The sequence below is a fragment of the Somniosus microcephalus genome, chromosome 16, assembly GCF_052327205.1.
Source record: "Somniosus microcephalus isolate GS21.2 chromosome 16, FLI_Smic_1.0, whole genome shotgun sequence".
NCBI classification, from domain to species: domain Eukaryota; kingdom Metazoa; phylum Chordata; class Chondrichthyes; order Squaliformes; family Somniosidae; genus Somniosus; species Somniosus microcephalus.
Window position 1 is genome coordinate 8,412,426 of NC_141002.1, and position 27,655 is coordinate 8,440,080.

Sequence of the window (27,655 nt, forward strand, 5' to 3'; positions counted from 1 at the left end):
GACAGAGGAAAGGGAAGCAAGGATAGAAACAAAAGACAGGAAGGAGAAAAGCAAAAGTGGAAGGCAGAGAAATCAAGGGTGTAAATCAAACAGGGCCACAGTAAATAATAATTCTAAAAGGACTAAGAGTGGTAAAAAATCAAGCCTGAAGGCTTTGTGTCTTAATGCAAGGAGCATTCGTAATAAGGTGGATAAATTAGCTGCGCAAATAGATGTAAACGGATATGATGTGCGGGTTAGGTTGATTGGCCATGATAAAAAAATTGGCCCTTAGTGTTAGGGGGGATTAAATACGTGGGGTTACGGGGATAGTGCTTGGGTGGGATGGCTGTCGGTGTTGGGACCGGGTGCTAGGGTTTGGATGATCAGCCATGATCTCGTTGAATGGCGGAGCAGGCTCGAAGGGCCGAATGGCCTACTCCTGCTCCTATCTTCTATGTTTCTATATAGTTGGGATTACGGAGACATGGCTCCAGGGTGACCAAGACTGGGAATTCAACATCCAGGGGTATTCAATATTCAGGAAGGACAGGAAAAAAGGAAAAGGAGGTGGGGTAGCATTGCTGGTTAAAGAGGAGATTAACACAATAGTAAGGAAGTATATTAGCTCTGATGATGTGGAATCTGTATGGGTAGAGCTGAGAAATACCATGGGGCAGAAAACGTTAGTGGGAGTTGTATACAGACCCCCAAACAGCAATGCTGAGGTTGGGGATGGCATTAAATGGGAAATTAGAGACGCATGCAATAAGGGCACAGCAGTTATCATGGGTGACTTTAATCTACATATAGATTGGGCTAACCAAATTAGTAACAATACTGTGGAGGAGGAATTCCTAGAGTGTATACGGGATGGTTTCCTGGACCAATATGTCGAGGAACCAACTAGAAATCAGGCCATCTTAGACTGGGTATTATATAATGAGAAAGGGTTAATTAGCAATCTTGTTGTGCGAGGCCCCTGGGGGAGGAGCGATCATAAAATGGTAGAATTCTTCATTAAGATGGAGAGTGAAGTAGTTGACTCAGAGACTAGGGTCCTGAATTTAAATAAAGGAAACTACGATGGTATGAGGCACGAGTTGGCTAGGATGGATTGGGGAACGTTACTTAAAGGGTTGACGGTGGATAGGCAAGGGCAGACATTTAAAGATCGCATGGATGAACTACAGAATTTGTTCATCCCTGTCTGGCATAAAAATAAAACAAAAAAGGTGACTCAACCGTGGCTAACAAGGGAAATTAGGGATAGCATAAGATCCAAGGAGAGGACATATAATTTGGCCAGAAAAAGCAGCAAACCTGAGGATTGGGAACAGTTTAGGATTCAGCAAAGGAGGACAAAGGGATTAATTAAGAGGGGGAAAATAGATTATGAGAGTAAGCTTTCAGGGAACATAAAAACTGACTGTAAAAGCTTCTATAGATATGTGAAGAGAAAAAGATTGGTGAAGTCAAGCGTAGGTCCCTTGCAGTCAGAATCAGGGGAGTTTATAATGGGGAACAAAGAAATGGCATACCAATTAAATACATACTTTGGTTCTGTCTTCACAAAGGAGGACACAAATAACCTCCCAGAGCTGTCGGGGAACATAGGGTCTAATGAGAGGGAGGAATTGAAGGAAATCAGTATTGTTAGGGAAATTGACGGGATTGAAGGCCGATAATGCCCCAGGGCCTGATAATCTACATCCTAGATGCGGGAAGGATGTTTCTGATGGCCGGGGAGTCCAGAACCAGGGGTCATAGTTTAAGGATAAGGGGTAAGCCATTTAGGACTGAAATGAGGAGGAATTTCTTCACCCAGAGAGTGGTGAACCTGTGGAATTCTCTGCCACAGAGGGCGGTGGAGGCCAGTTCATTAAATATATTCAAGAAAGAGTTGGATATATTTCTTAAGGCTAAAGGGATCAAGGGATATGGGGAGAAAGCAGGGACAAGGTACTGAATTTGGATGATCAGCCATGATCACATTGAATGGCGGAGCAGGCTCGAAGGGCCGAATGGCCTACTCCTGCTCCTATCTTCTATGTTTCTATGTTTCTAGGGAAGTGGCCCTAGAAATAGAAGATGCATTACTGCTCATTTCCAAAATTCTATAGACTCTGGAACAGTTCCCATGGATTGGAGGGTAGCTAATGTAACCCCACTATTCAAAAAAGGTGGGGGAGAGAAAACGGAGAATTACAGACCGGTAAGCCTGACATCGGTAGTGGGGAAAATGCTAGAGTCCATTATAAAAGATGTAATAGCAGAGCACTTGGAAAACAGTGACAGGATCGGACAAAGTCAACATGGATTTACAAAAGGTAAATCATGCTTGACCAGTTACTGGAATTTTTTGAGGATGTAACTGGTAGAATAGATGAGGGAGAACCATTGGATGTGGTGTATTTGGATTTTCAGAAGGCTTTCGATAAGATCCCGCAGAAGAGATTAGTGTGCAAAGTTAAAGCACATGGGATTGGGGGAAAGGTACTGACTTGGATTGAGAACTGGTTGGCAGACAGGAAGCAAAGAGTTGGAATAAACGGGTCTTTTTCCGAGTGGCAGGCAGTGACTAGTGGGGTACCGCAGGGATCGGTGCTAGGACCCCAGCTAGTCACAATCACAATATATATATAAATGATCTAGACGAGGGAACTAGATGTAATATCTCCAAGTTTGCAGACGACACAAAGCTGGGTGGGCGTGTGTGCTGTGAGGAGGGTGCCGAGAAACTCCAGGATGATTTGGACAGGTTGGGTGATTATACTGCATTTGCCATGCATCTGCCCAATGTGGATAAATGTGAGGAAGACAGATTATTATCTGAACAGCAATAGATTGGGAAAAGGGGAAGTGCAACGAGACCTGGGTTCCATGTGCACCAGTCGCTGAAGGTAAGCATGCAGGTGCAGCAGGTGGTTAAGCAGGAAAATGGTATGTTGGCCTTCGTAGCGAGAGGATTCGAGTACAGCAGCAAGGATGTCTTGCTGCAGTTGTACAGGGCCTTGGTGAGACCACACCTTGAGTATTGTGTGCAGTTTTGGTCGCCTTATCTAAGGAAGGATGTTCTTGCCATGGAGGGAGTGCAGCGAAGATTCACCAGACTGATACCTGGGATGGCAGGAATGACATATGAGGAGAGATTGGGTCGATTAGGCTTATATTCGCTAGAGTTTAGAAGAATGAGAGGGGATCTCATTGAAACTTATAAAATTCTAACAGGACTAGACAGACTAGATGCAGGAAGGATGTTCCCGATGGCGGGGGAGTCCAGAACCAGGGGTCATAGTCGAAGGATAAGGGGTAATCCATTTAGGACTGAGATGAGGAGGAATTTCTTCACCCAGAGAGTGGTGAACCTGTGGAATTCTCTACCACACAAGGCAGTTGAGGCCAATTCATTAAATATATTCAAGAAGGAGTTGGATATATTTCTTAAGGCTAAAGGGATCAAGGGGTATGGGGAGAAAGCAGGGACAGGGTACTGAATTTGGATGATCAGCCATGATCTCATTAAATGGCGGAACAGGCTCGAGGGGTCAAATGGCCTACTCCTGCTCCTATCTTCTATGTTTCTATGTAACACTGATCCTGCTAACCACTAACCAAGGGAACACTGATTCTACTAACTAATAACCGAGGTAACACTGAACCTACTAACTACTAACGGAAGAAAACTGATCCCACTAACTACTAACTGAGGAAAACTGATCCCACTAACTACTAACTCAGGAAAACTGATCCTACTACCTGCTCACGGAGGAACACTGATCCTACTAACTACTAACCGAGGAAAACTGATCCCACTATCTACGCACCGAGGTAACAGTGATCGCACTAACTACTAGCCAAGGGAACACTCATCCCACTTACTACTAACTGAGGGAATACTGATCCCACTAGCTACTAACCTAAGTAACACTGAGCCCACTATCCACTAACCAATTGAACACTGATCCCACTAATTACTAACCATCCCTACAAACTACTAACCGAGGAAAACTGATCCCACTAACTACTCATGGAGGAACACTGATCCCACTAACTACTAACCGAGGGAACACTGATCCCGCTAACTACTAACCGAGGTAACACTGATCCTACTACAATAACTACTAACCGAGGTAACACAGATCCTACTAACTGAGGTAACACTGATCCCACTAACTACTAACCGAGGTAACACTGATCCCACTAACTACTAACCGAGGGAACACTGATCCCACTAACTACTAACCGAGGGAACACTGATCCCACTAACTACTAACCGAGGGAATACTGATCCCACTAACTACTAACCGAGGGAATACTGATCCCACTAACTACTAACCGAGGGAACACTGATCCCACTAACTACTAACCGAGGGAACACTGATCCCACTAACTACTAACCGAGGGAACACTGATCCCACTAACTACTAACCGAGGGAACACTGATCCCACTAACTACTAACCGAGGGAACACTGATCCCACTAACTACTAACCGAGGGAACACTGATCCCACTAACTACTAACCGAGGGAACACTGATCCCACTAACTACTAACCGAGGGAACACTGATCCCACTAACTACTAACCGAGGGAACACTGATCCCACTAACTACTAACCGAGGGAACACTGATCCCACTAACTACTAACCGAGGGAACACTGATCCCACTAACTACTAACCGAGGGAACACTGATCCCACTAACTACTAACCGAGGGAACACTGATCCCACTAACTACTAACCGAGGGAACACTGATCCCACTAACTACTAACCGAGGGAACACTGATCCCACTAACTACTAACCGAGGGAACACTGATCCCACTAACTACTAACCGAGGGAACACTGATCCCACTAACTACTAACCGAGGGAACACTGATCCCACTAACTACTAACCGAGGGAACACTGATCCCACTAACTACTAACCGAGGGAATACTGATCCCACTAACTACTAACCGAGGGAATACTGATCCCACTAACTACTAACCGAGGGAATACTGATCCCACTAACTACTAACCGAGGGAATACTGATCCCACTAACTACTAACCGAGGAATACTGATCCCACTAACTACTAACCGAGGGAACACTGATCCCACTATCTACTAACCGAGGGAATACTGATCCCACTAACTACTAACCGAGGGAATACTGATCCCACTAACTACTAACCGAGGGAATACTGATCCCACTAACTACTAACCGAGGGAATACTGATCCCACTAACTACTAACCGAGGGAATACTGATCCCACTAACTACTAACCGAGGAATACTGATCCCACTAACTACTAACCGAGGGAACACTGATCCCACTAACTACTAACCGAGGGAACACTGATCCCACTAACTACTAACCGAGGAATACTGATCCCACTATCTACTAACCGAGGGAACACTGATCCCACTAACTACTAACCGAGGGAACACTGATCCCACTAACTACTAACCGAGGAATACTGATCCCACTAACTAGTAACCAAGGGAACATTGTCCCACTAACTAAGCAAAGTGATGGAAGGTGTCGTCGACAGTGCTATCAAGCGGCACTTACTCAGCAATAACCTGCTAACTGACGCCCAGTTTGGGTTCCGCCAGGGCCACTCAGCTCCTGACCTCATTACAGCCTTGGTCCAAACATGGACAAAAGAGCTGAACTCAACAGGTGAGGTGAGAGTGACTGCCCTTGCAATCAAGGCAGCATTTGATCGAGTGTGGCATCAAGGAGCCCTAGCAAAACTGAAGTCAATGGGAATCAAGGGGAAAACTCTCCATTGGTTGGAATCATACCTAGCACAAAGGAAGTTGGCTGTGGTTGTTGGAGGTCATTCATCTCAATCACATGACATCACTGCAGGAGTTCCTCAGGGCAGTGTCCTAGGCCCAACCATCTTCAGCTGTTTCATCAATGGCCTCCCCTCCATCATAAGGTCAGAAATGGGGATGTTCGCTGATGATTGCACACTGTTCAGCACCATTCGAGACTCATCAGATACTGACGCAGTCCGTGTCCATATGCAGCAAGACCTGGACAACATTCAGACTTGGGCTGACAAGTGGCAAGTAACATTCGCACCACACAAGTGCCAGGCAATGACCATCTCCAACAAGCGAGACTCTAACCATCTCCCCTTGACATTCAATGGCATTACCATCACTGAATCCCCCATTATCAACATCCTGGGGGTTACCATTGATCAGAAACTAAACTGGACCAGCCATATAAATACTGTGGCTACAAGAGCAGGCCAGAGGCTGGGAATTCTGCGGCGAGTGTCTCACCTCCTGACTCCCCAAAGCCTTTCCACCATCTACAAGGCACAAGTCAGGAGTGTGATGGAATACTCTCCACTTGCCTGGATGAGTGCAGCTCCAACAACACTCAAGAAGCTCGACACCATTCAGGATAAAGCAGCCCACTTGATTGGCACTCCATCCACCACCTTCGACATTCACTCCCTCCACCACCGGCGCACTGTGGCTGCAGTGTGTACCATCTACAAGATGCACTGCAGCAACTCGCCAAAGCTCCTTCAACAGCACCTTCCAAACCCGCGACCTCTACCACTTAGAAGGACAAGGGCAGCAGACGCATGGGAACATCACCACCTACAAGTTCCCCTCCAAGCCACACACCATCCTGACTTGGACCTGTATCGCCGTTCCTTCACTGTCGCTGGGCCAAAATCCTGGAACTCCCTTCCTAACAGCATTGTGGGTGTACCTACACCATATGGACTGCAGCGGTTCAAGGCGGCGGCTCACCACCATCTTCTCAAGGGCAATTAGGGGTGGGCACTAAATGCAGGCCTAGCCAGCGACGCCCACATCCCATCAATGAATAAAAAAAAACTAACCAAGGTAATACAGATCCTACTAGTAACTAACCGAGGAACCACAGATTCCCACTATCTACCAGAGTTGAGTGAGGGTAGCTGCTCCCAATTAGAAGTAACCTCTCACCTGCACATCCTGGTAAAATATTTTAGATAACTCCACACATAATAGGGTGAGCAGCCAACAGCCAATCAGGGGTCACAACTACAAGGGTTCCTGTAAACTCAATCACCAGCTGAGGCCTCTCCTATCCCACAGCCCGGTGCCACCCGGTTCCCTCACCGGCTTCAAGCTCCTCAGCGCATTACTCACCCATCCTGTGTTCTGTAGACTGCACAGCAGTCTGTGGTCAGTCCCCTCATCATCAGAGCTTTCTTCAGGCTGTCTCTTACCGTCACCCCACACCGTGCTGGGACCTAGAAAAGACAACAGGGATTAAGTACCCAGCATACAGCACTGACTGCAAGTCCGGTCACAAACGCTGTTGTGAGTGAAAGATCTCCAGTCTCATTCCGGAATGTCTACTGACACCACCGTCAGCCAAAGTTGCATATAGTGACACCACTATTGCCAGGCAGAATGCCGATGATTGGCTAATTCCTCCGTCACTCACGCCTGGCGACCACACTGTTCTATACTCTTTATAAATAGACTCTGTAAATAAACTTTGTTTGTGGTAAAATACATTGTCCCACCGCTGATATACCTATCAATTCATCCAATGAAAAGCGACGAGTTAAGAAAGTAACTATAGGTTTTTATTGGCTAAATAACAGAGCCCACCCTCGTGGGTGATCGGATCCAACAAGGAGGAATACCAGCCAGTCGACCACCTTTATACCTGGGCAGTGGTCAGCCCAGGTATAACAGCGTGACAAGAGGCGACCTCGTATAGTGATACAACAGTGTGAACAGTGATAACCATAGAGTAACGATATAACAGTGATAACTATAGTGTAACGATAGTGAACTTTAAAAGTGGTTTACCACATTCACCCCTTGTTTAGATTTGAGTCCGGCGGGGTGAAGTGTACTACCAGTTCTGGTATGTCAGTCTGTCCGGAGGCCTCGCAAGCCTTTCTGATCGTCGCAGCGGCGGTGTTGCATTCTCCGGTGTTAATGCTGGTGTCTGCGTGGTCGGCGAAGGCTCGTGGGGTTCCGGCATGCCGTCTACCTGGGCTGGAGTTGGGGGGTAAGGGTGGTGTCTCCGGAATGCCCGAGGGTGCGAGGTCTCGTAAGGAGACTGTGTCCTCCCGCCCGTCTGGGTATGCCACATAGGCGTACTGGGGGTTGGCGTGCAGGAGGTCCACCCTCTCGACCAGGGGGTCCGTTTTATGGGCCCTCACGTGCTTTCGCAGCAAGAGTGGCCCCGGAGAAGTCAGCCAGGTGGGTAGAGTGGTTCCCGTAGTCGACTTCCTAGGGAAAACAAACATTCGTTCATGGGGGGTGGTGTTAATGGCAGTGCAAAGTAGTGACCGGGTGGAATGCAGCGCTGCCGGGAGGACTTCCTGCCAGCGAGAGGTTGGGAGGCCCTTAGACTTTAAGGCTAAGAGGACGGCCTTCCATACAGTCGCGTTCTCTCTTTCCACCTGGCCGTTCCCTCGGGGGTTGTAGCTGGTGGTCCTGCTTGTAGCGATACCTCTCGCTAGTAGGAACTGACGGAGTTCCTCGCTCATGAAGGAGGAGCCCCGGTCGCTATGTATGTAGCTTGGGAACCCGAACAAGGCGAAGAGGTCGTTCAGGCATTTAATGACCGTGGTACTGGTCATGTCTGGGCAGGGGAAGGCAAAGGGGAAACGGGAGTACTCATCAACAATGTTGAGGAAGTACACATTACGGTCAGAGGACGGGAGGGGCCCCTTAAAATCGATGCTCAAGCGCTCGAAGGGGCGGGTGGCCTTGATCAGGCTTGCTCTGTCCGGCCTAAAGAAATGCGGTTTGCACTCGGCACAGGTCTGGCAGTTCCTGGTCACGGTCCTGACCTCCTCGATGGAGTAGGGCAGGTTGCGGGCCTTAATGAAGTGGTGAAGTCTGGTGACCCCGGGGTGGCAGAGGTCGTTGTGGAGGATCTGAAGTCTATCAATTTGCGTGTTGGCGCATGTAATTCGTGATAGAGCATCAGGGGGTTCGTTCAGCTTACCAGGCCGGTACAAGATATCATAATCATAGGTGGAGAGCTCGATTCTCCACCTCAAGATCTTGTCGTTCTTGATTTTGCCCCTCAGCTTGTTATTAAACATAAAAGCGACCGAACGCTGGTCGGTGAGGAGGGTAAATCGTTTGCCTGCAAGGTAATGCCTCCAGCGTCGTACAGCCTCCACAATTGCCTGGGCCTCCTTCTCGACCGAAGAGTGTCGGATCTCAGGGCCCTGTAGGGTCCTTGAGAAGGCGGCCACCGGTCTCCCCTCCTGGTTAAGGGTAGCGGCTAGGGCGAAGTCGGATGCATCGCTCTCCACTTGGAAGGGGATGGACTCATCCACCGCGTGCATTGTGGCCTTAGCAATGTCTCCCTTAATGAGGGAGAAGGCTGCGCACGCTTCCTCCGTAAGGGGGAAGGAGGTGGACTTCATGAGGGGTCTGGCTTTGTCCGCATAGTTGGGCACCCATTGGGCATAGTAGGCGAAGAGCCCCAGGATTCTCTTCAGTGCCTTTGGACAGTGGGGGAGGGGTAACTCCATGAGGGGGCGCATTCTCTCGGGATCGGGGCTGATGACTCCGTTCTCTACTACGCAGCCGAGGATGGCAAGGCGCGAGGTGTTAAACACATATTTCTCCTTATTGTAAGTGAGGTTCAGCCGTTGGGCCGTACGGAGGAATTTCTCCAGATTAACATCATGGTCCTGCCGGTCACGGCCGCAGATGGTGACGTTATCTAGATAGGGGAACGTGGCGTCCAGCCCGTTCTGGTCAACCATCCGGTCCATCTCCCTTTGGAAGACCGAAACCCCGTTGGTGACGCCGAAGGGAACCCTAAGGAAGTGGTAGAGGCGGCCATTCGCCTCGAAGGCGGTATACTGGCGGTCCTCAGGGCTGATAGGGAGTTGGTGGTAGGCCGACTTAAGGTCGATGGTAGAGAATACTCGGTATTGTGCAATCTGATTGACCATATCAGATATGCGGGGAAGGGGGTATGCGTCCAGCTGGGTGTACCGGTTTATGGTTTGGCTGTAGTCGATGACCAGGTGGTTTTTATTGCCGGTCTTAACAACTACGACCTGGGCACGCCAGGGGCTGGTGCTCCCCTCGATGATGCCCTCCTTCAGGAGACGCTGCACCTCAGAGCTAATGAAAGCTCTGTCCCCGGCGCTGTACCGCCTGCTCTTGGTAGCGACGGGTTTGCAGTCGGGGGTGAGGTTAGCGAACAGGGAAGGTGGCGGGACCTTGAGGGTGGATAGGCCGCAGGTGTTACGCGGTGGGTGGTTCAAAAGCTGCTGGTTATCGACTGAGTGGGGGGAGGGGTCCGCCGTATGCTAGAGTGACGCTTTGGAGGTGGGATTGGAAGTCCAGCCCTAGTAGGACGGCAGCGCAGAGCTGGGGCAGGACGAGGAGTTTAAAATTTTTATACTCCGTGCCCTTAACCGACAGGGTCACAACACAGTAGCCGCTGATGTCTGTGGCGTGGGACCTCGATGCCATCGAGATCCGGTTGCGCGTTGGCTGGACAGTGAGGGAGTAATGGCTCACCGTGTCTGGGTGGATGAAACTCTCCGTGCTTCCGCTGTCGAACAGGCAGGTCGTGGCGCGGCCGTTTACTTTGATGTCCATCATGGACTTGGACAGGTGATGCGGGCGGGCTTGGTCCAGTGTGACAGAGGCTAGTGTATGGCTCAGCGAGCTGCCGTAGTCTGCGGGTGAGGCGGTGGTCGGGTCTGGAGGCAAGGTGGCGGTCGAGCGTGGTGGGTAAAATGGCGACGCCCACGAGGTTGGACCAAATGGCGGAGAAGATGGCTGCCCCCACAACTCACATGAGGCACTGCTGGTGTCGGTTGCCTGGATCAAAGATGGCCGCCCCCATGACTCACACGTGGGGATGCTGGCATCTGTGGCCTTGATGGAAGATGGCCGCCCCCACAACACGCATGAGGCACCGCTGGCCTCTGTTGATCTCCCTCTGCAGGCCTTAGCAAAGTGGCCTTTCTTCAGGCAGCTTGAGCACGTCGCGTTTCTCGCTGGGCAGCGCGCCCTCGGGTGTTTCGCCTGGCCGCAGAAGCAGCAGCTGGCGGCCCGATCACGGGGGTCCGATGTCGCAGCCGGTACCGGGGGTGGCGGTCCCGATCGGGTCCGGGACGCCGACGCTGAGGTAGGCCCCAGGGGCGGCGCTGCGAGGGGTATTGCAGTCGGGGTCGGTCCCGAGTCCCAGGGTCGCAAATTACAGTACCTGGAGTACGCCTCGAGGTCCCGATGGGCCACTTCTAGGGAGCGAGCGAGGGCTGCAGCTGTGTTCAGGTCGAGGTCCTGAGCTTCAAGCAGTCTTTGCCGTGAGTAGTCGGAGCGCAGGCCTTTCACGAAGGCATCGCGGATATTATCTTCAGTATTTTCTGCCGCCGTTACTGCTTTAAAGTCACAGTCCCTGCCGAGTGCTTGTAGCGCCCGTAAAAATTCATCTACAGACTCTCCTGGCTGTTGCGGGCGGGATCTTAGGAGATGTCTGGCATACATAGAATTTACCGGGCTCCGGTACTGTTGTTTCAGCAGGATGATGGCGGCCTCGTATGTTTTAAGGTCCCGGATGAGTGCGAATACTTTAGGGCTCACTTGGGCGGTCAGAACTCTTAGCTTGGATTTCTGAGGCACGCCGGATTCTCCCAGGTAGGATTCGAAACAGCTCAGCCAGTGTTCGAAGTCGAGGGCTGAGTTTGCTGCCTGTGGGTTTAGATCCAGGTACGGTGGTCGGAGGGCTCGCAGCCAGGCCGGCTGCTGTGGCTGTTGTAGCTGGGCGTCTGGCTGCTCAAGTAACGACATTTTAAAATTTAGCCAATAAAATTGATATACCTATCAATTCATCCAATGAAAAGCGACGAGTTAAGAAAGTAACTATAGGTTTTTATTGGCTAAATAACAGAGCCCACCCTCGTGGGTGATCGGATCCAACAAGGAGGAATACCAGCCAGTCGACCACCTTTATACCTGGGCAGGTAGGTGAAGCCATGGGCGGAGTCAGCAGTGGTCAGCCCAGGTATAACAGCGTGACAAGAGACGACCTCGTATAGTGATACAACAGTGTGAACAGTGATAACCATAGAGTAACGATATAACAGTGATAACTATAGTGTAACGATAGTGAACTATAAAAGTGGTTTACCACAACCGCCAGTTCCGCCCCGCCTCCAACTCATTGGCTGACCGGAGTGTCTACTGTGTCAGCCAAGGAGTTGGAGGCAGAGTGGGACTAACGGCAGGACAATGTGTTTTACAGCAAAGTTTATTTACAGAGTTTATTTAAAGAGAGTCTGCAGCAAACAGAACTCAACCAAAACTGCAGCAACTTCTCCCGATGAAAGCCCGGTGATTTCTCCAGCAAAACGCAGCGAGTGGAGGATAGTTACACAATACAAATGAGGTGCGTAAATTCAATCCCAGTCACTAACAGCAGTGTGGTCTCCAGGCATGATTGACGGGGGAATTTCCCAATCATCTCCATTCTGCCTGGGAGTAGTGGTGTCGCTATATGCGGCAGTCTGATTTTGGCAGCCCCTTGACTACTGACACAGCAAGAACGTTGCAGCCAAGCATCAGACTGCTCTTTTGGCTATTTTATTTTGTATCTCTCGTTTCTCCTTCCTCCACCTTAGTTTTCATCCACTATTCCCACACTTTCGTTCTTTTTGCTTTTAACACGAAACACACGGTGTTTAAACAGTTATAAAGTTCAATGAAGACAAATTAAAATGTCAAGCTGAAGATTTTTTTAAAATCTTAGCTGGTTCAAATAGTAGAAGGTTATAGGTGCCATATCAGCAATTGTTTTATCGCTGTAAAGTATGACGCATTTAAACCAGTGAATTGAAACGACCCCACTTACGATCAACAACATTCCTGCAAGACCGGAAACAGGTTGCAAGGAAATGGTGGGGTGTAATTATATGGTCAATTGTCAACCCATACACATAGTATGTTATCAACAGTCGTTACTGGTCTCTCGACAAAGAGGACGGGGGTTTTCCCACTAACATGTCGGGGGATCATGGATCCCGGCACGTGTAGAATGGGCCTGGATCCCGGCACGTGTCGAGTGGGCCTGGATCCCGGCACGTGTCGGGTGGGCCTGGATCCCGGTACGTGTCGAGTGGGCCTGGATCCCGGTACGTGTCGAGTGGGCCTGGATCCCGGCACGTGTCGAGTGGGCCTGGATCCCGGTACATGTAGAGTGGGCCTGGATCCCAGCACGTGTCGAGTGGGCCTGGATCCCGGTACGTGTCGAGTGGGCCTGGATCCCGGTACGTGTCGAGTGGGCCTGGATCCCGGTACGTGTCGAGTGGGCCTGGATCCCGGTACGTGTCGGGTGGGCCTGGATCCCGGCACGTGTCGAGTGGGCCTGGATCCCGGTACATGTAGAGTGGGCCTGGATCCCAGCACGTGTCGAGTGGGCCTGGATCCCGGTACGTGTCGAGTGGGCCTGGATCCCAGCACGTGTCGAGTGGGCCTGGATCCCGGTACGTGTAGAGTGGGCCTGGATCCCGGTACGTGTCGAGTGGGCCTGGATCCCGGTACGTGTCGAGTGGGCCTGGATCCCGGTACGTGTCGAGTGGGCCTGGATCCCGGTACGTGTCGAGTGGGCCTCGATCCCGGTACATGTAGAGTGGGCCTGGATCCCGGTACGTGTCGAGTGGGCCTGGATCCCGGTACGTGTCGAGTGGGCCTGGATCCCGGTACATGTAGAGTGGGCCTGGATCCCAGCACGTGTCGAGTGGGCCTGGATCCCGGTACGTGTCGAGTGGGCCTGGATCCCGGTACGTGTCGAGTGGGCCTGGATCCCGGCACGTGTCGAGTGGGCCTGGATCCCGGCACGTGTCGAGTGGGCCTGGATCCCGGTACGTGGCGGGTGGGCCTGGATCCCGGTACGTGTCGAGTGGGCCTGGATCCCGGCACGTGTCGAGTGGGCCTGGATCCCGGCACGTGTCGAGTGGGCCTGGATCCCGGTACGTGTCGAGTGGGCCTGGATCCCGGTACGTGTCGGGTGGGCCTGGATCCCGGCACGTGTCGAGTGGGCCTGGATCCCGGTACATGTAGAGTGGGCCTGGATCCCAGCACGTGTCGAGTGGGCCTGGATCCCGGTACGTGTCGAGTGGGCCTGGATCCCAGCACGTGTCGAGTGGGCCTGGATCCCGGTACGTGTAGAGTGGGCCTGGATCCCGGTACGTGTCGAGTGGGCCTGGATCCCGGTACGTGTCGAGTGGGCCTGGATCCCGGTACGTGTCGAGTGGGCCTGGATCCCGGTACGTGTCGAGTGGGCCTGGATCCCGGTACGTGTCGAGTGGGCCTGGATCCCGGTACGTGTCGAGTGGGCCTGGATCCCGGTACGTGTCGGGTGGGCCTGGATCCCGGCACGTGTCGAGTGGGCCTGGATCCCGGTACATGTAGAGTGGGCCTGGATCCCAGCACGTGTCGAGTGGGCCTGGATCCCGGTACGTGTCGAGTGGGCCTGGATCCCAGCAGGTGTCGAGTGGGCCTGGATCCCGGTACGTGTAGAGTGGGCCTGGATCCCGGTACGTGTCGAGTGGGCCTGGATCCCGGTACGTGTCGAGTGGGCCTGGATCCCGGTACGTGTCGAGTGGGCCTGGATCCCGGTACGTGTCGAGTGGGCCTGGATCCCGGTACATGTAGAGTGGGCCTGGATCCCGGTACGTGTCGAGTGGGCCTGGATCCCGGTACGTGTCGAGTGGGCCTGGATCCCGGTACATGTAGAGTGGGCCTGGATCCCAGCACGTGTCGAGTGGGCCTGGATCCCGGTACGTGTCGAGTGGGCCTGGATCCCGGTACGTGTCGAGTGGGCCTGGATCCCGGCACGTGTCGAGTGGGCCTGGATCCCGGCACGTGTCGAGTGGGCCTGGATCCCGGTACGTGGCGGGTGGGCCTGGATCCCGGCACGTGTCGAGTGGGCCTGGATCCCGGTACGTGGCGGGTGGGCCTGGATCCCGGCACGTGTCGAGTGGGCCTGGATCCCGGCACGTGTCGAGTGGGCCTGGATCCCGGTACGTGTCGAGTGGGCCTGGATCCCGGTACGTGTCGGGTGGGCCTGGATCCCGGCACGTGTCGAGTGGGCCTGGATCCCGGTACATGTAGAGTGGGCCTGGATCCCAGCACGTGTCGAGTGGGCCTGGATCCCGGTACGTGTCGAGTGGGCCTGGATCCCAGCACGTGTCGAGTGGGCCTGGATCCCGGTACGTGTAGAGTGGGCCTGGATCCCGGTACGTGTCGAGTGGGCCTGGATCCCGGTACGTGTCGAGTGGGCCTGGATCCCGGTACGTGTCGAGTGGGCCTGGATCCCGGTACGTGTCGAGTGGGCCTGGATCCCGGTACATGTAGAGTGGGCCTGGATCCCGGTACGTGTCGAGTGGGCCTGGATCCCGGTACGTGTCGAGTGGGCCTGGATCCCGGTACATGTAGAGTGGGCCTGGATCCCGGTACGTGTCGAGTGGGCCTGGATCCCGGTACGTGTCGAGTGGGCCTGGATCCCGGCACGTGTCGAGTGGGCCTGGATCCCGGTACGTGTCGAGTGGGCCTGGATCCCGGTACGTGTCGAGTGGGCCTGGATCCCGGCACGTGTCGAGTGGGCCTGGATCCCGGCACGTGTCGAGTGGGCCTGGATCCCGGTACGTGGCGGGTGGGCCTGGATCCCGGTACGTGTCGAGTGGGCCTGGATCCCGGCACGTGTCGAGTGGGCCTGGATCCCGGCACGTGTCGAGTGGGCCTGGATCCCGGTACGTGTCGAGTGGGCCTGGATCCCGGTACGTGTCGAGTGGGCCTGGATCCCGGCACGTGTCGAGTGGGCCTGGATCCCGGTACGTGTCGAGTGGGCCTGGATCCCGGCACGTGTCGAGTGGGCCTGGATCCCGGCACGTGTCGAGTGGGCCTGGATCCCGGCACGTGTCGAGTGGGCCTGGGTCCCGGTACATGTAGAGTGGGCCTGGATCCCGGCACGTGGCGGGTGGGCCTGGATCCCGGCACGTGTCGAGTGGGCCTGGATCCCGGCACGTGTCGGGTGGGCCTGGATCCCGGCACGTGTCGAGTGGGCCTGGATCCCGGTACGTGGCGGGTGGGCCTGGATCCCGGTACGTGTCGAGTGGGCCTGGATCCCGGCACGTGTCGAGTGGGCCTGGATCCCGGCACGTGTCGAGTGGGCCTGGATCCCGGTACGTGTCGAGTGGGCCTGGATCCCGGTACGTGTCGAGTGGGCCTGGATCCCGGCACGTGTCGAGTGGGCCTGGATCCCGGTACGTGTCGAGTGGGCCTGGATCCCGGCACGTGTCGAGTGGGCCTGGATCCCGGCACGTGTCGAGTGGGCCTGGATCCCGGCACGTGTCGAGTGGGCCTGGGTCCCGGTACATGTAGAGTGGGCCTGGATCCCGGCACGTGGCGGGTGGGCCTGGATCCCGGCACGTGTCGAGTGGGCCTGGATCCCGGCACGTGTCGGGTGGGCCTGGATCCCGGCACGTGTCGAGTGGGCCTGGATCCCGGTACATGTAGAGTGGGCCTGGATCCCGGTACGTGTCGAGTGGGCCTGGATCCCGGTACGTGTAGAGTGGGCCTGGATCCCGGCACGTGTAGAGTGGGCCTGGATCCCGGCACGTGTCGAGTGGGCCTGGATCCCGGCACGTGTCGAGTGGGCCTGGATCCCGGCACGTGTCGAGTGGGCCTGGATCCCGGCACGTGTCGAGTGGACCTGGATCCCGGTACCTGTAGAGTGGGCCTGGATCCCGGTACATGTAGAGTGGGCCTGGATCCCGGTACATGTAGAGTGGGCCTGGATCCCAGTACGTGTCGAGTGGGCCTGGATCCCGGCACGTGTCGAGTGGGCCTGGATCCCGGTACGTGTCGAGTGGGCCTGGATCCCGGCACGTGTCGAGTGGGCCTGGATCCCGGCACGTGTCGAGTGGGCCTGGATCCCGGCACGTGTCGAGTGGGCCTGGATCCCGGTACGTGTCGAGTGGGCCTGGATCCCGGCACGTGTCGAGTGGGCCTGGATCCCGGCACGTGTAGAGTGGGCCTGGATCCCGGCACGTGTCGAGTGGGCCTGGACCCCGGCACGTGTCGAGTGGGCCTGGATCCCGGCACGTGTCGAGTGGGCCTGGATCCCGGCACGTGTAGAGTGGGCCTGGATCCCGGCACGTGTAGAGTGGGCCTGGATCCCGGCACGTGTAGAGTGGGCCTGGATCCCGGCACGTGTAGAGTGGGCCTGGATCCCGGCACGTGTCGGGTGGGCCTGGATCCCGGCACGTGTAGAGTGGGCCTGGATCCCGGCACGTGTCGAGTGGGCCTGGATCCCGGTACGTGTAGAGTGGGCCTGGATCCCGGCACGTGTAGAGTGGGCCTGGATCCCGGCACGTGTCGAGTGGGCCTGGATCCCGGCACATGTAGTGGGGGCCTGGATCCCGGTACGTGTAGAGTTGGCCTGGATCCCGGTACATGTAGAATGGGCCTGGATCCCGGTACGTGTAGAGTTGGCCTGGATCCCGGTACATGTAGAATGGGCCTGGATCCCGGTACATGTAGAATGGGCCTGGATCCCGGTACGTGTAGAATGGGCCTGGATCCCGGTACATGTAGTGGGGGCCTGGATCCCGGTACGTGTAGAGTTGGCCTGGATCCCGGTACATGTAGAATGGGCCTGGATCCCGGTACGTGTAGAGTTGGCCTGGATCCCGGTACGTGTCGAGTGGGCCTGGATCCCGGCACGTGTCGAGTGGGCCTGGATCCCGGTACATGTAGAGTGGGCCTGGATCCCAGCACGTGTCGAGTGGGCCTGGATCCCGGTACGTGTCGAGTGGGCCTGGATCCCGGTACGTGTCGAGTGGGCCTGGATCCCGGTACGTGTCGAGTGGGCCTGGATCCCGGTACGTGTCGGGTGGGCCTGGATCCCGGCACGTGTCGAGTGGGCCTGGATCCCGGTACATGTAGAGTGGGCCTGGATCCCAGCACGTGTCGAGTGGGCCTGGATCCCGGTACGTGTCGAGTGGGCCTGGATCCCAGCACGTGTCGAGTGGGCCTGGATCCCGGTACGTGTAGAGTGGGCCTGGATCCCGGTACGTGTCGAGTGGGCCTGGATCCCGGTACGTGTCGAGTGGGCCTGGATCCCGGTACGTGTCGAGTGGGCCTGGATCCCGGTACGTGTCGAGTGGGCCTGGATCCCGGTACATGTAGAGTGGGCCTGGATCCCGGTACGTGTCGAGTGGGCCTGGATCCCGGTACGTGTCGAGTGGGCCTGGATCCCGGTACATGTAGAGTGGGCCTGGATCCCAGCACGTGTCGAGTGGGCCTGGATCCCGGTACGTGTCGAGTGGGCCTGGATCCCGGTACGTGTCGAGTGGGCCTGGATCCCGGCACGTGTCGAGTGGGCCTGGATCCCGGCACGTGTCGAGTGGGCCTGGATCCCGGTACGTGGCGGGTGGGCCTGGATCCCGGTACGTGTCGAGTGGGCCTGGATCCCGGCACGTGTCGAGTGGGCCTGGATCCCGGCACGTGTCGAGTGGGCCTGGATCCCGGTACGTGTCGAGTGGGCCTGGATCCCGGTACGTGTCGGGTGGGCCTGGATCCCGGCACGTGTCGAGTGGGCCTGGATCCCGGTACATGTAGAGTGGGCCTGGATCCCAGCACGTGTCGAGTGGGCCTGGATCCCGGTACGTGTCGAGTGGGCCTGGATCCCAGCACGTGTCGAGTGGGCCTGGATCCCGGTACGTGTAGAGTGGGCCTGGATCCCGGTACGTGTCGAGTGGGCCTGGATCCCGGTACGTGTCGAGTGGGCCTGGATCCCGGTACGTGTCGAGTGGGCCTGGATCCCGGTACGTGTCGAGTGGGCCTGGATCCCGGTACGTGTCGAGTGGGCCTGGATCCCGGTACGTGTCGGGTGGGCCTGGATCCCGGCACGTGTCGAGTGGGCCTGGATCCCGGTACATGTAGAGTGGGCCTGGATCCCAGCACGTGTCGAGTGGGCCTGGATCCCGGTACGTGTCGAGTGGGCCTGGATCCCAGCACGTGTCGAGTGGGCCTGGATCCCGGTACGTGTAGAGTGGGCCTGGATCCCGGTACGTGTCGAGTGGGCCTGGATCCCGGTACGTGTCGAGTGGGCCTGGATCCCGGTACGTGTCGAGTGGGCCTGGATCCCGGTACGTGTCGAGTGGGCCTGGATCCCGGTACATGTAGAGTGGGCCTGGATCCCGGTACGTGTCGAGTGGGCCTGGATCCCGGTACGTGTCGAGTGGGCCTGGATCCCGGTACATGTAGAGTGGGCCTGGATCCCAGCACGTGTCGAGTGGGCCTGGATCCCGGTACGTGTCGAGTGGGCCTGGATCCCGGCACGTGTCGAGTGGGCCTGGATCCCGGCACGTGTCGAGTGGGCCTGGATCCCGGCACGTGTCGAGTGGGCCTGGATCCCGGTACGTGGCGGGTGGGCCTGGATCCCGGCACGTGTCGAGTGGGCCTGGATCCCGGTACGTGGCGGGTGGGCCTGGATCCCGGCACGTGTCGAGTGGGCCTGGATCCCGGTACGTGTCGAGTGGGCCTGGATCCCGGCACGTGTCGAGTGGGCCTGGATCCCGGTACATGTAGAGTGGGCCTGGATCCCAGCACGTGTCGAGTGGGCCTGGATCCCGGTACGTGTCGAGTGGGCCTGGATCCCAGCACGTGTCGAGTGGGCCTGGATCCCGGTACGTGTAGAGTGGGCCTGGATCCCGGTACGTGTCGAGTGGGCCTGGATCCCGGTACGTGTCGAGTGGGCCTGGATCCCGGTACGTGTCGAGTGGGCCTGGATCCCGGTACGTGTCGAGTGGGCCTGGATCCCGGTACGTGTAGAGTGGGCCTGGATCCCGGTACGTGTCGAGTGGGCCTGGATCCCGGTACGTGTCGAGTGGGCCTGGATCCCGGTACATGTAGAGTGGGCCTGGATCCCAGCACGTGTCGAGTGGGCCTGGATCCCGGTACGTGTCGAGTGGGCCTGGATCCCGGTACGTGTCGAGTGGGCCTGGATCCCGGCACGTGTCGAGTGGGCCTGGATCCCGGCACGTGTCGAGTGGGCCTGGATCCCGGTACGTGGCGGGTGGGCCTGGATCCCGGCACGTGTCGAGTGGGCCTGGATCCCGGCACGTGTCGAGTGGGCCTGGATCCCGGCACGTGTCGAGTGGGCCTGGATCCCGGTACGTGTCGAGTGGGCCTGGATCCCGGCACGTGTCGAGTGGGCCTGGATCCCGGCACGTGTCGAGTGGGCCTGGATCCCGGCACGTGTCGAGTGGGCCTGGATCCCGGCACGTGTCGAGTGGGCCTGGATCCCGGCACGTGTCGAGTGGGCCTGGATCCCGGCACGTGTCGAGTGGGCCTGGGTCCCGGTACATGTAGAGTGGGCCTGGATCCCGGCACGTGGCGGGTGGGCCTGGATCCCGGCACGTGTCGAGTGGGCCTGGATCCCGGCACGTGTCGGGTGGGCCTGGATCCCGGCACGTGTCGAGTGGGCCTGGATCCCGGTACATGTAGAGTGGGCCTGGATCCCGGTACGTGTCGAGTGGGCCTGGATCCCAGTACGTGTAGAGTGGGCCTGGATCCCGGCACGTGTCGAGTGGGCCTGGATCCCGGTACGTGTCGAGTGGGCCTGGATCCCGGCACGTGTCGAGTGGGCCTGGATCCCGGCACGTGTCGAGTGGGCCTGGATCCCGGCACGTGTCGAGTGGGCCTGGATCCCGGCACGTGTCGAGTGGGCCTGGATCCCGGTACGTGTCGAGTGGGCCTGGATCCCGGCACGTGTCGAGTGGGCCTGGATCCCGGCACGTGTAGAGTGGGCCTGGATCCCGGCACGTGTCGAGTGGGCCTGGACCCCGGCACGTGTCGAGTGGGCCTGGATCCCGGCACGTGTCGAGTGGGCCTGGATCCCGGCACGTGTAGAGTGGGCCTGGATCCCGGCACGTGTAGAGTGGGCCTGGATCCCGGCACGTGTAGAGTGGGCCTGGATCCCGGCACGTGTAGAGTGGGCCTGGATCCCGGCACGTGTCGGGTGGGCCTGGATCCCGGCACGTGTAGAGTGGGCCTGGATCCCGGCACGTGTCGAGTGGGCCTGGATCCCGGTACGTGTAGAGTGGGCCTGGATCCCGGCACGTGTAGAGTGGGCCTGGATCCCGGCACGTGTCGAGTGGGCCTGGATCCCGGCACATGTAGTGGGGGCCTGGATCCCGGTACGTGTAGAGTTGGCCTGGATCCCGGTACATGTAGAATGGGCCTGGATCCCGGTACGTGTAGAGTTGGCCTGGATCCCGGTACATGTAGAATGGGCCTGGATCCCGGTACATGTAGAATGGGCCTGGATCCCGGTACGTGTAGAATGGGCCTGGATCCCGGTACATGTAGTGGGGGCCTGGATCCCGGTACGTGTAGAGTTGGCCTGGATCCCGGTACATGTAGAATGGGCCTGGATCCCGGTACGTGTAGAGTTGGCCTGGATCCCGGCACGTGTCGAGTGGGCCTGGATCCCGGTACATGTAGAATGGGCGTGGATCCCAGGGTTGGTATGCTCTCCAGTACATGTAGAGTGATTTTTCCTCTTCGCAGGAGGTAGCATCCCTACTGCAACTTACTAAGGTCCACTAATTCAGCAAACAGCAGGAATCCAACATGGAGCCACCCAGTCTGTACGGCTTGCTTACACAACGTCTTTACCAGTACACCCACCAGGGGCGCCACACTGGTAATTTATCATCCCTCCAATGTGGGAATTATTGATTGGTGTACTGTCTTGCTATACTGTCTTCCTGCTTGATGAATGGTTTCTTTCTGCTATACTTTGACGGACAGGAAATGCTTCTTCATGCTTTTGACAATGTTAAATTGGAGAAGTGGCACCAAAAAGGCAAAATAAACCTGCCGGGAAACCTTCACTAAAGATGCCATGGTTGATGGTAGAAGTTATTTAAATGGGGATGGCATTCAACAAGGGTTCGGCTCGTGAACAACCAATGAACCCTATTTCTGTCTGAATAGGGCACCCTTCCTCTTCAATGGCACCAAAGCCAAGTATTCAACCAGACCCCAGTGCAATGGGACTTAAATATCGATGGCAATATTGGATAGTCAAGGGTTTGACCAATTATCTTCAAGGGTCAGGACCAAATTTCACACTCCACTCAACAGATTAAAGGCATTGAGTTGGAAGCCCCGACAGGGCACCTGCACAAAGGCTAATGGGGAGAGATGGCTTCCAGGAATGTTGTGGTGAAATTGATCCCTTTGGTTTAAAACGTACACACACTTCATGTATGCTGAGGATAGAGCAGTCAACCAGCCAGAGATAAATTGCTGAGAAGGCGCTTCTGCCAGATGTATTATTTGCTGAAGTTGTGTGACAATGATGCAATCTTTCTCATCCTGTACTGGAATAGGATGTTGAGCTATAGGAAAGGAAACCACTAGTATTTATACAGCGCCTTTCACAACCTCAGGACGTCCCAAAGTGCTTCACAACCAATGAAGTTCTTTCAATTGTAGCCACTGTTGTAATATAGAGAAACGCGGCAGCCAATCTGCACAGAGCTGGATCACACACACAGCAATGAAATACGTCACCAGATAACTGTTTTAATGATATTGACTGAGGGATAAATACTAGCCAGGGCACCAGGGAGAACTCCTCTGCTCCTCTTCGAATAGTGCCATGGGATCTTTTATGTCCACCTGAGAGGGCAGATGGGACTTCAATTTAACAGCTCATCTGAAAGGCAGCACTCCCTCAGTACTGCACTGGAGCGTCGGCCTAGATTTTGTGCTCAAGCCTCTGGAGTGGGGCCTGAACCCACAACCATCTGACTCAGAGGCGAGAGTGCTACCAACTGAGTCACGGTTGACACCTTGTACTGGTAAATCAATAGAGGATGTTGGAGGATGCCATGCTACAACTGTAGTGTGTTCTGGGCAGACGGCATCTCAGGAATAGTGCCCACCTTTGACCATGGAGACACTTGTACTCTGGAGGCAGTGTAAAAAAGAGCCATGAGGCTGATCCTAGTTCTGGGGTCTGAGTTATGAGTTAAGACTGGAGATATCAGGGCTCGTGAAAGGTGGTTTTGTTTTTAAAATTCGTTTATGGGATCAGGGCGTCGCTGGCAATGCCAGCATTTATTGCCCATCCCTAGTTGCCCTTGAGAAGGTGGTGGTGAGCCACCTTCTTGAACCGCTGCAGTCCGTGTGGTGAAGATACTCCCACAGTGCTGATAGGGAGGGTGTTCCAGGGTTTTGATCCAGCGACGATGAAGGATCGGAGAAATACTTCCAAGTCAGGATGGCGTGTGACTTGGAGGGGAACTTGGAGGTAGTGGTGTTCCCATGCGTCTGCTGCCCTTGTCCTTCTAGGTGGAAGAGGTCGCAGCTTTGGGAGGTGCTGCCGAAGAAGCCTTGGTGAGTTGCTGCAGTGTATCTTGTAGATGATACACACTGCAGCCACGGTACGCCGGTGGTGGAGGGAGTGAATGTTTATGATGGCGGATTGAATGCCAATCAAGCGGGCTGCTTTGTCCTGGATGGTGTCGAGCTTCTCGAGTGTTGTTGGAGCTGCACTCATCCAGGCAAGTGGAGAGTATTCCATCACACTCCTTACTTGTGCCTTGTAGATGGTGGAAAGGCTTTGGGGAGTCAGGAGGTGAGACACGCACCACAGAATACCCAGCCGCTGACCTGCTCTTGTAGCCACAGCTTTTGTGACTGGTCCAGTTACGTTTCTGGTTAATGGTGACCCCCAGGATACTGATAGTGGGGGATTCGGCAATGGTAATGCCATTGAATGTCATGGGGAGGTGGTTAGACTCTCGCTTGTTGGAGATAGTCCTTGCCTGGCACTTCTGTGGCGCGAATGTTACCTGCCACTTATCAGCCCAAGCCTGTACGTCGTCCAGGTCTTGTTGCATACAGGCATGGACTGCTTCATTATCTGAGGAGTTGTGAATGGCACTGAACACTGTGCAGTCATCAGCGAACATCCCCATTTCTGACCTTATGTTAGAGGGAAGGTCATTGATGAAGCAGCTGAAGATGGTTGGGCCTAGGACACTGCCCTGAGGAACTCCTGCAGCGATGTCCTGCGGCTGTGATGATTGACCTACAACCACCACAACCATCTTTCTTTGTGCTAGGAATGACTCCAGCCAGTGGAGCATTTTCCCCGATTCCCATTGACTTCAGTTTTACTGGGGCTCCTTGATGCCAGACTCGGTCAAATGCGGCCTTGATGTCAAGGGCAGTCACTCTCGCCTCACCTCTGGAATTCAGTCCCATGTCCAGGTTTGGACCAAGGCTGTAATGAGGTCGGGAGCAGAGTGGTCTTGGCGGAACCCAAACTCGGCATCAGTGAGCAGGTTATTGGTGAGTAAGTGCTGCTTGATGATAGCACTGTCGACAACACCTTCCATCACTTTGCTGATGATTGAGAGTAGACTGACGGGGCGGTGATTGGCCGGGTTGGATTTGTCCTGCTTTTTGTGGACAGGACATACCTGGGCAGTTTTCCACATTGTCGGATAGATGCCAGTATTGTAGCTGTACTGGAACAGCTTGGCTAGAGGCACGGCTAGTTCTGGAGCACAAGTCTTCAGCACGATAGCCGGGATGTTGTCGGGGCCCACAGTCTTTGCTGTATCCAGTGCGCTCAGCCATTTCTTGATATTACGTGGAGTGAATCGAATTGGCTGAAGACTGGCTTCTGTGATGATGGGGACCTCGGGAGTAGGCCGATATGGATCATCCACTCGGCACTTCTGGCTGAAGATGGTTGCAAACGCTTCAGCCTTGTCTTTTGCACTCACGTGCTGGGCTCCACCATCATTGAGGGTGGGGATATTCTTGGAGCCTCCTCCTCCCGTTAGTTGTTTAATGGTCCACCATAGTTGTTGGGTGGTGAGTGAGTGGTTACCTCATGGAGCTGTACACAAGGTTTAAGAAAGATCAATTTGAAGCACTATGTCAAGGTAAAACCATGACAGTAGGACATGGAGTCAGGCTGAAACTGGTAAAAGGCAAAATAAGGATCGAGGACAAGTTGTTCTTCACATAAACAGTGATCAAAATGCAGAATGGACTTCTGGGCAGTGTAGTGCAATCAGAAAACTTAGGAGTAATTGAAGAGAGTGGGTCAAAAGTCCTTGGAAAATGCCAGGAATGACTGAAAACCAGTGGGCCCGAGGCAAGTAAGGTAAATGGCGGAAGATGATCCAATCTGATTAAGGAGTCAGTAATCCAAACTTGCAGGTCGATGTTCAGGGGCTGTCTGAGGAAAAGTGTGGCTTTATCCCATAAAAACATTGCCAGTCTTCCTACAGCTATCAATAGCTTAATAGCGCCCCGTCCTGAAGGACTGAGGGGGAAGGCTCCAGGCCTGTTGTCAGCCTGTTTCACTATGTTTGCTCCTCCTCTTGTCAACCATCAGCTGTGCTGGATACCCTGCTGCTTCCAATCCTGCCGGGCCCATCTCGGCTGCTCCAGTGCAGTGAATCCTCTCTCCCTGCAGCTATCCTGCTGGGCTGTGTACCAGCAGCAGGAGCCAGGAGGGTAGCTTCCATTTAAATATCACGTGCTGGGGGAGTTGGGACATAAAGGAGAGGGGCTGCTGCTGCTGGTTCCACCATCTTTGGCAGAATTGCTTTGCTTTGCTAGGTGGAAACCCCAAAGAGAAGGTCACGTGTGTGTATAAGACAACCCCAGCCCACTGGGTAGATATCTCTAGGCTTAAACACAAATATATACAGTTCACTCAAAGTACGCATAAATTAAAGGAGAGCATTGAGAAAAAATGGCACTCGGGGTCTAAACTACCTTCATACAGGGTTTCTTCTCTCAATCATTTTCCAGCTGGAGGGGAATGGAAAACTGCAATGGCAATAATGAATCTTACTTTATGTGGGGTACACTGGGCAGACAACCAGGGGGGACACATTTAACGGGGCAGATGACCAGGGGGACACATTTAATGGGGCACACGACCAGGGGGACACATTTAATGGGGCACACGACCAGGGGGACACATTTAATGGGGCACACGACCAGGGGGACACATTTAATGGGGCACACGACCAGGGGGACACATTTAATGGGGCACACGAACAGGGGGACACATTTAATGGGGCACACGAACAGGGGGACACATTTAATAGGGTCCATCGAGCACATAAACGGACATATTTCATGGCGCACACTGAGCAAACAGGGGACACATTTAAAGTGGCACACAGAGCACATGAACAGTGGGTACGTGTAATAGGAAACACCAGGCACATGAACTGGGGACACACTTAACAAAATTAATAAAAGAAGCAGCCTTTAAGCTCCCTGTGGTTAGGAGTTACAGTAGGTGCACGTAGGCGATGTTAAGGAAATATATTTGTATTATGTCTACAAAGGTCCACAATACAAATTATCTTATTGTTTTCCAGTCTTCATGAACTTAGGACCAGTTGTTGGCCTGCAGTTGTTCCTCAGAATCTCATGTCACTCCCTTCACCGTTTTTACTCACCACAGTTCTCTGTTTGTTGGGCAGGGAGACTCGAACAATGGGTTTCTGAGGAGATTTGGGGTTGGCCCTCGAAATGTCACTTGGGTTCAGTAACAGGCCCGGAGAGTTCTGAGTGACAGAAAGGTTGGTGCAGGGCTCCATCAAGTCCGTCAGGGTGGGGTTAGTGTTTGGGAACTCCGTGCCATTCCCCATGGACTCCAGCAACTGCTGTTCACGCTGCTGCAGTGCATCCAGCTTGCTTGTGTACTCTTCATATGCCTGGAACAGAATTCAGAATACAAGCTACTTAACAACTGAAGAGTGGCAGTCACTTTTAGAAGTGCTCCCATATGCACCTTTATTATTAGTATAGTGCAACCAAGGTAGGCTGAAATGAATAATTCACACACATGTCCAACTAACCTTCAGTTAACAGCGTGCATGGATTTATCAAGAATACACTGTCATATACTGCATGTAAAACATCACTTTAAAGAAAGAAAGACTTGCATTTACATAGCACCTTTCATGACCACCGGACAAACCAATGCGCTTTAAAGCCAATGAAGTGCTTTTTAAAAAATGTAGTCACTGTTTTAGTGTGGAAAACGCGGCAGCCAATTTGCGCACAGCAAGCTCCCATAAACAGCAATGTGATAATGACCAGATCATCTGTTTTATTTAATAAATGTTGATTGAGGGATAAATATTGGCCAGGACACCGAGGATAACTCCCCTGCTCTTCTTCAAAATAGTGCCATAGGATCTTTTACGTCCACTTGAGAGAACAGACAGTGCCTCGGTTTAAAGTCTCATCTGAAAGACAGTACCTCCGGCAGGGCAGCACTCCCTCAGCACTGCACTGGAGCACCAGTCTAGATTTCTTTTGTGCTCAGGTCCCTGGAGTAGGACTTGAACCCACAACCTTCTGACTCAGAGGCGAGAGTGCTGCCCACTGAGCCACAGCTGACACTTCAGCTTAAACCATCACATTAAACCTGTGTAAATTGGCCTAAAACACAGGCTCAGTACCACTTTAGGGAAACCAGTTAACAACTATAGAATGATACAGCACAGCACGTGGCCATTCAGCCCATCGTGCCTGTGCCGGCTCTTTGAAAGAGCTATTCAATTAGTCCCACTCCCCTGCTCTTTCCCCATAGCCCT

General features: G+C 54.6%; 1 protein-coding gene across 2 annotated transcripts in view; it reads right to left on the bottom strand.

Moving 5' to 3' along the window:
- Nucleotides 1-27,655, bottom strand: part of braf (B-Raf proto-oncogene, serine/threonine kinase) — a 162,903-nt gene that overhangs the window by 100,334 nt on the left and 34,914 nt on the right. For both annotated transcript variants that reach the window (XM_086008585.1, XM_086008586.1), the window contains exons 3-4: nt 26,510-26,767; nt 7,131-7,234 (exon numbers count right to left, since the gene is read on the bottom strand). In XM_086008585.1, the coding sequence (XP_085864711.1) occupies nt 7,131-7,234; nt 26,510-26,767 (362 nt within the window). The remainder of the gene's footprint in view (nt 1-7,130; nt 7,235-26,509; nt 26,768-27,655) is intronic.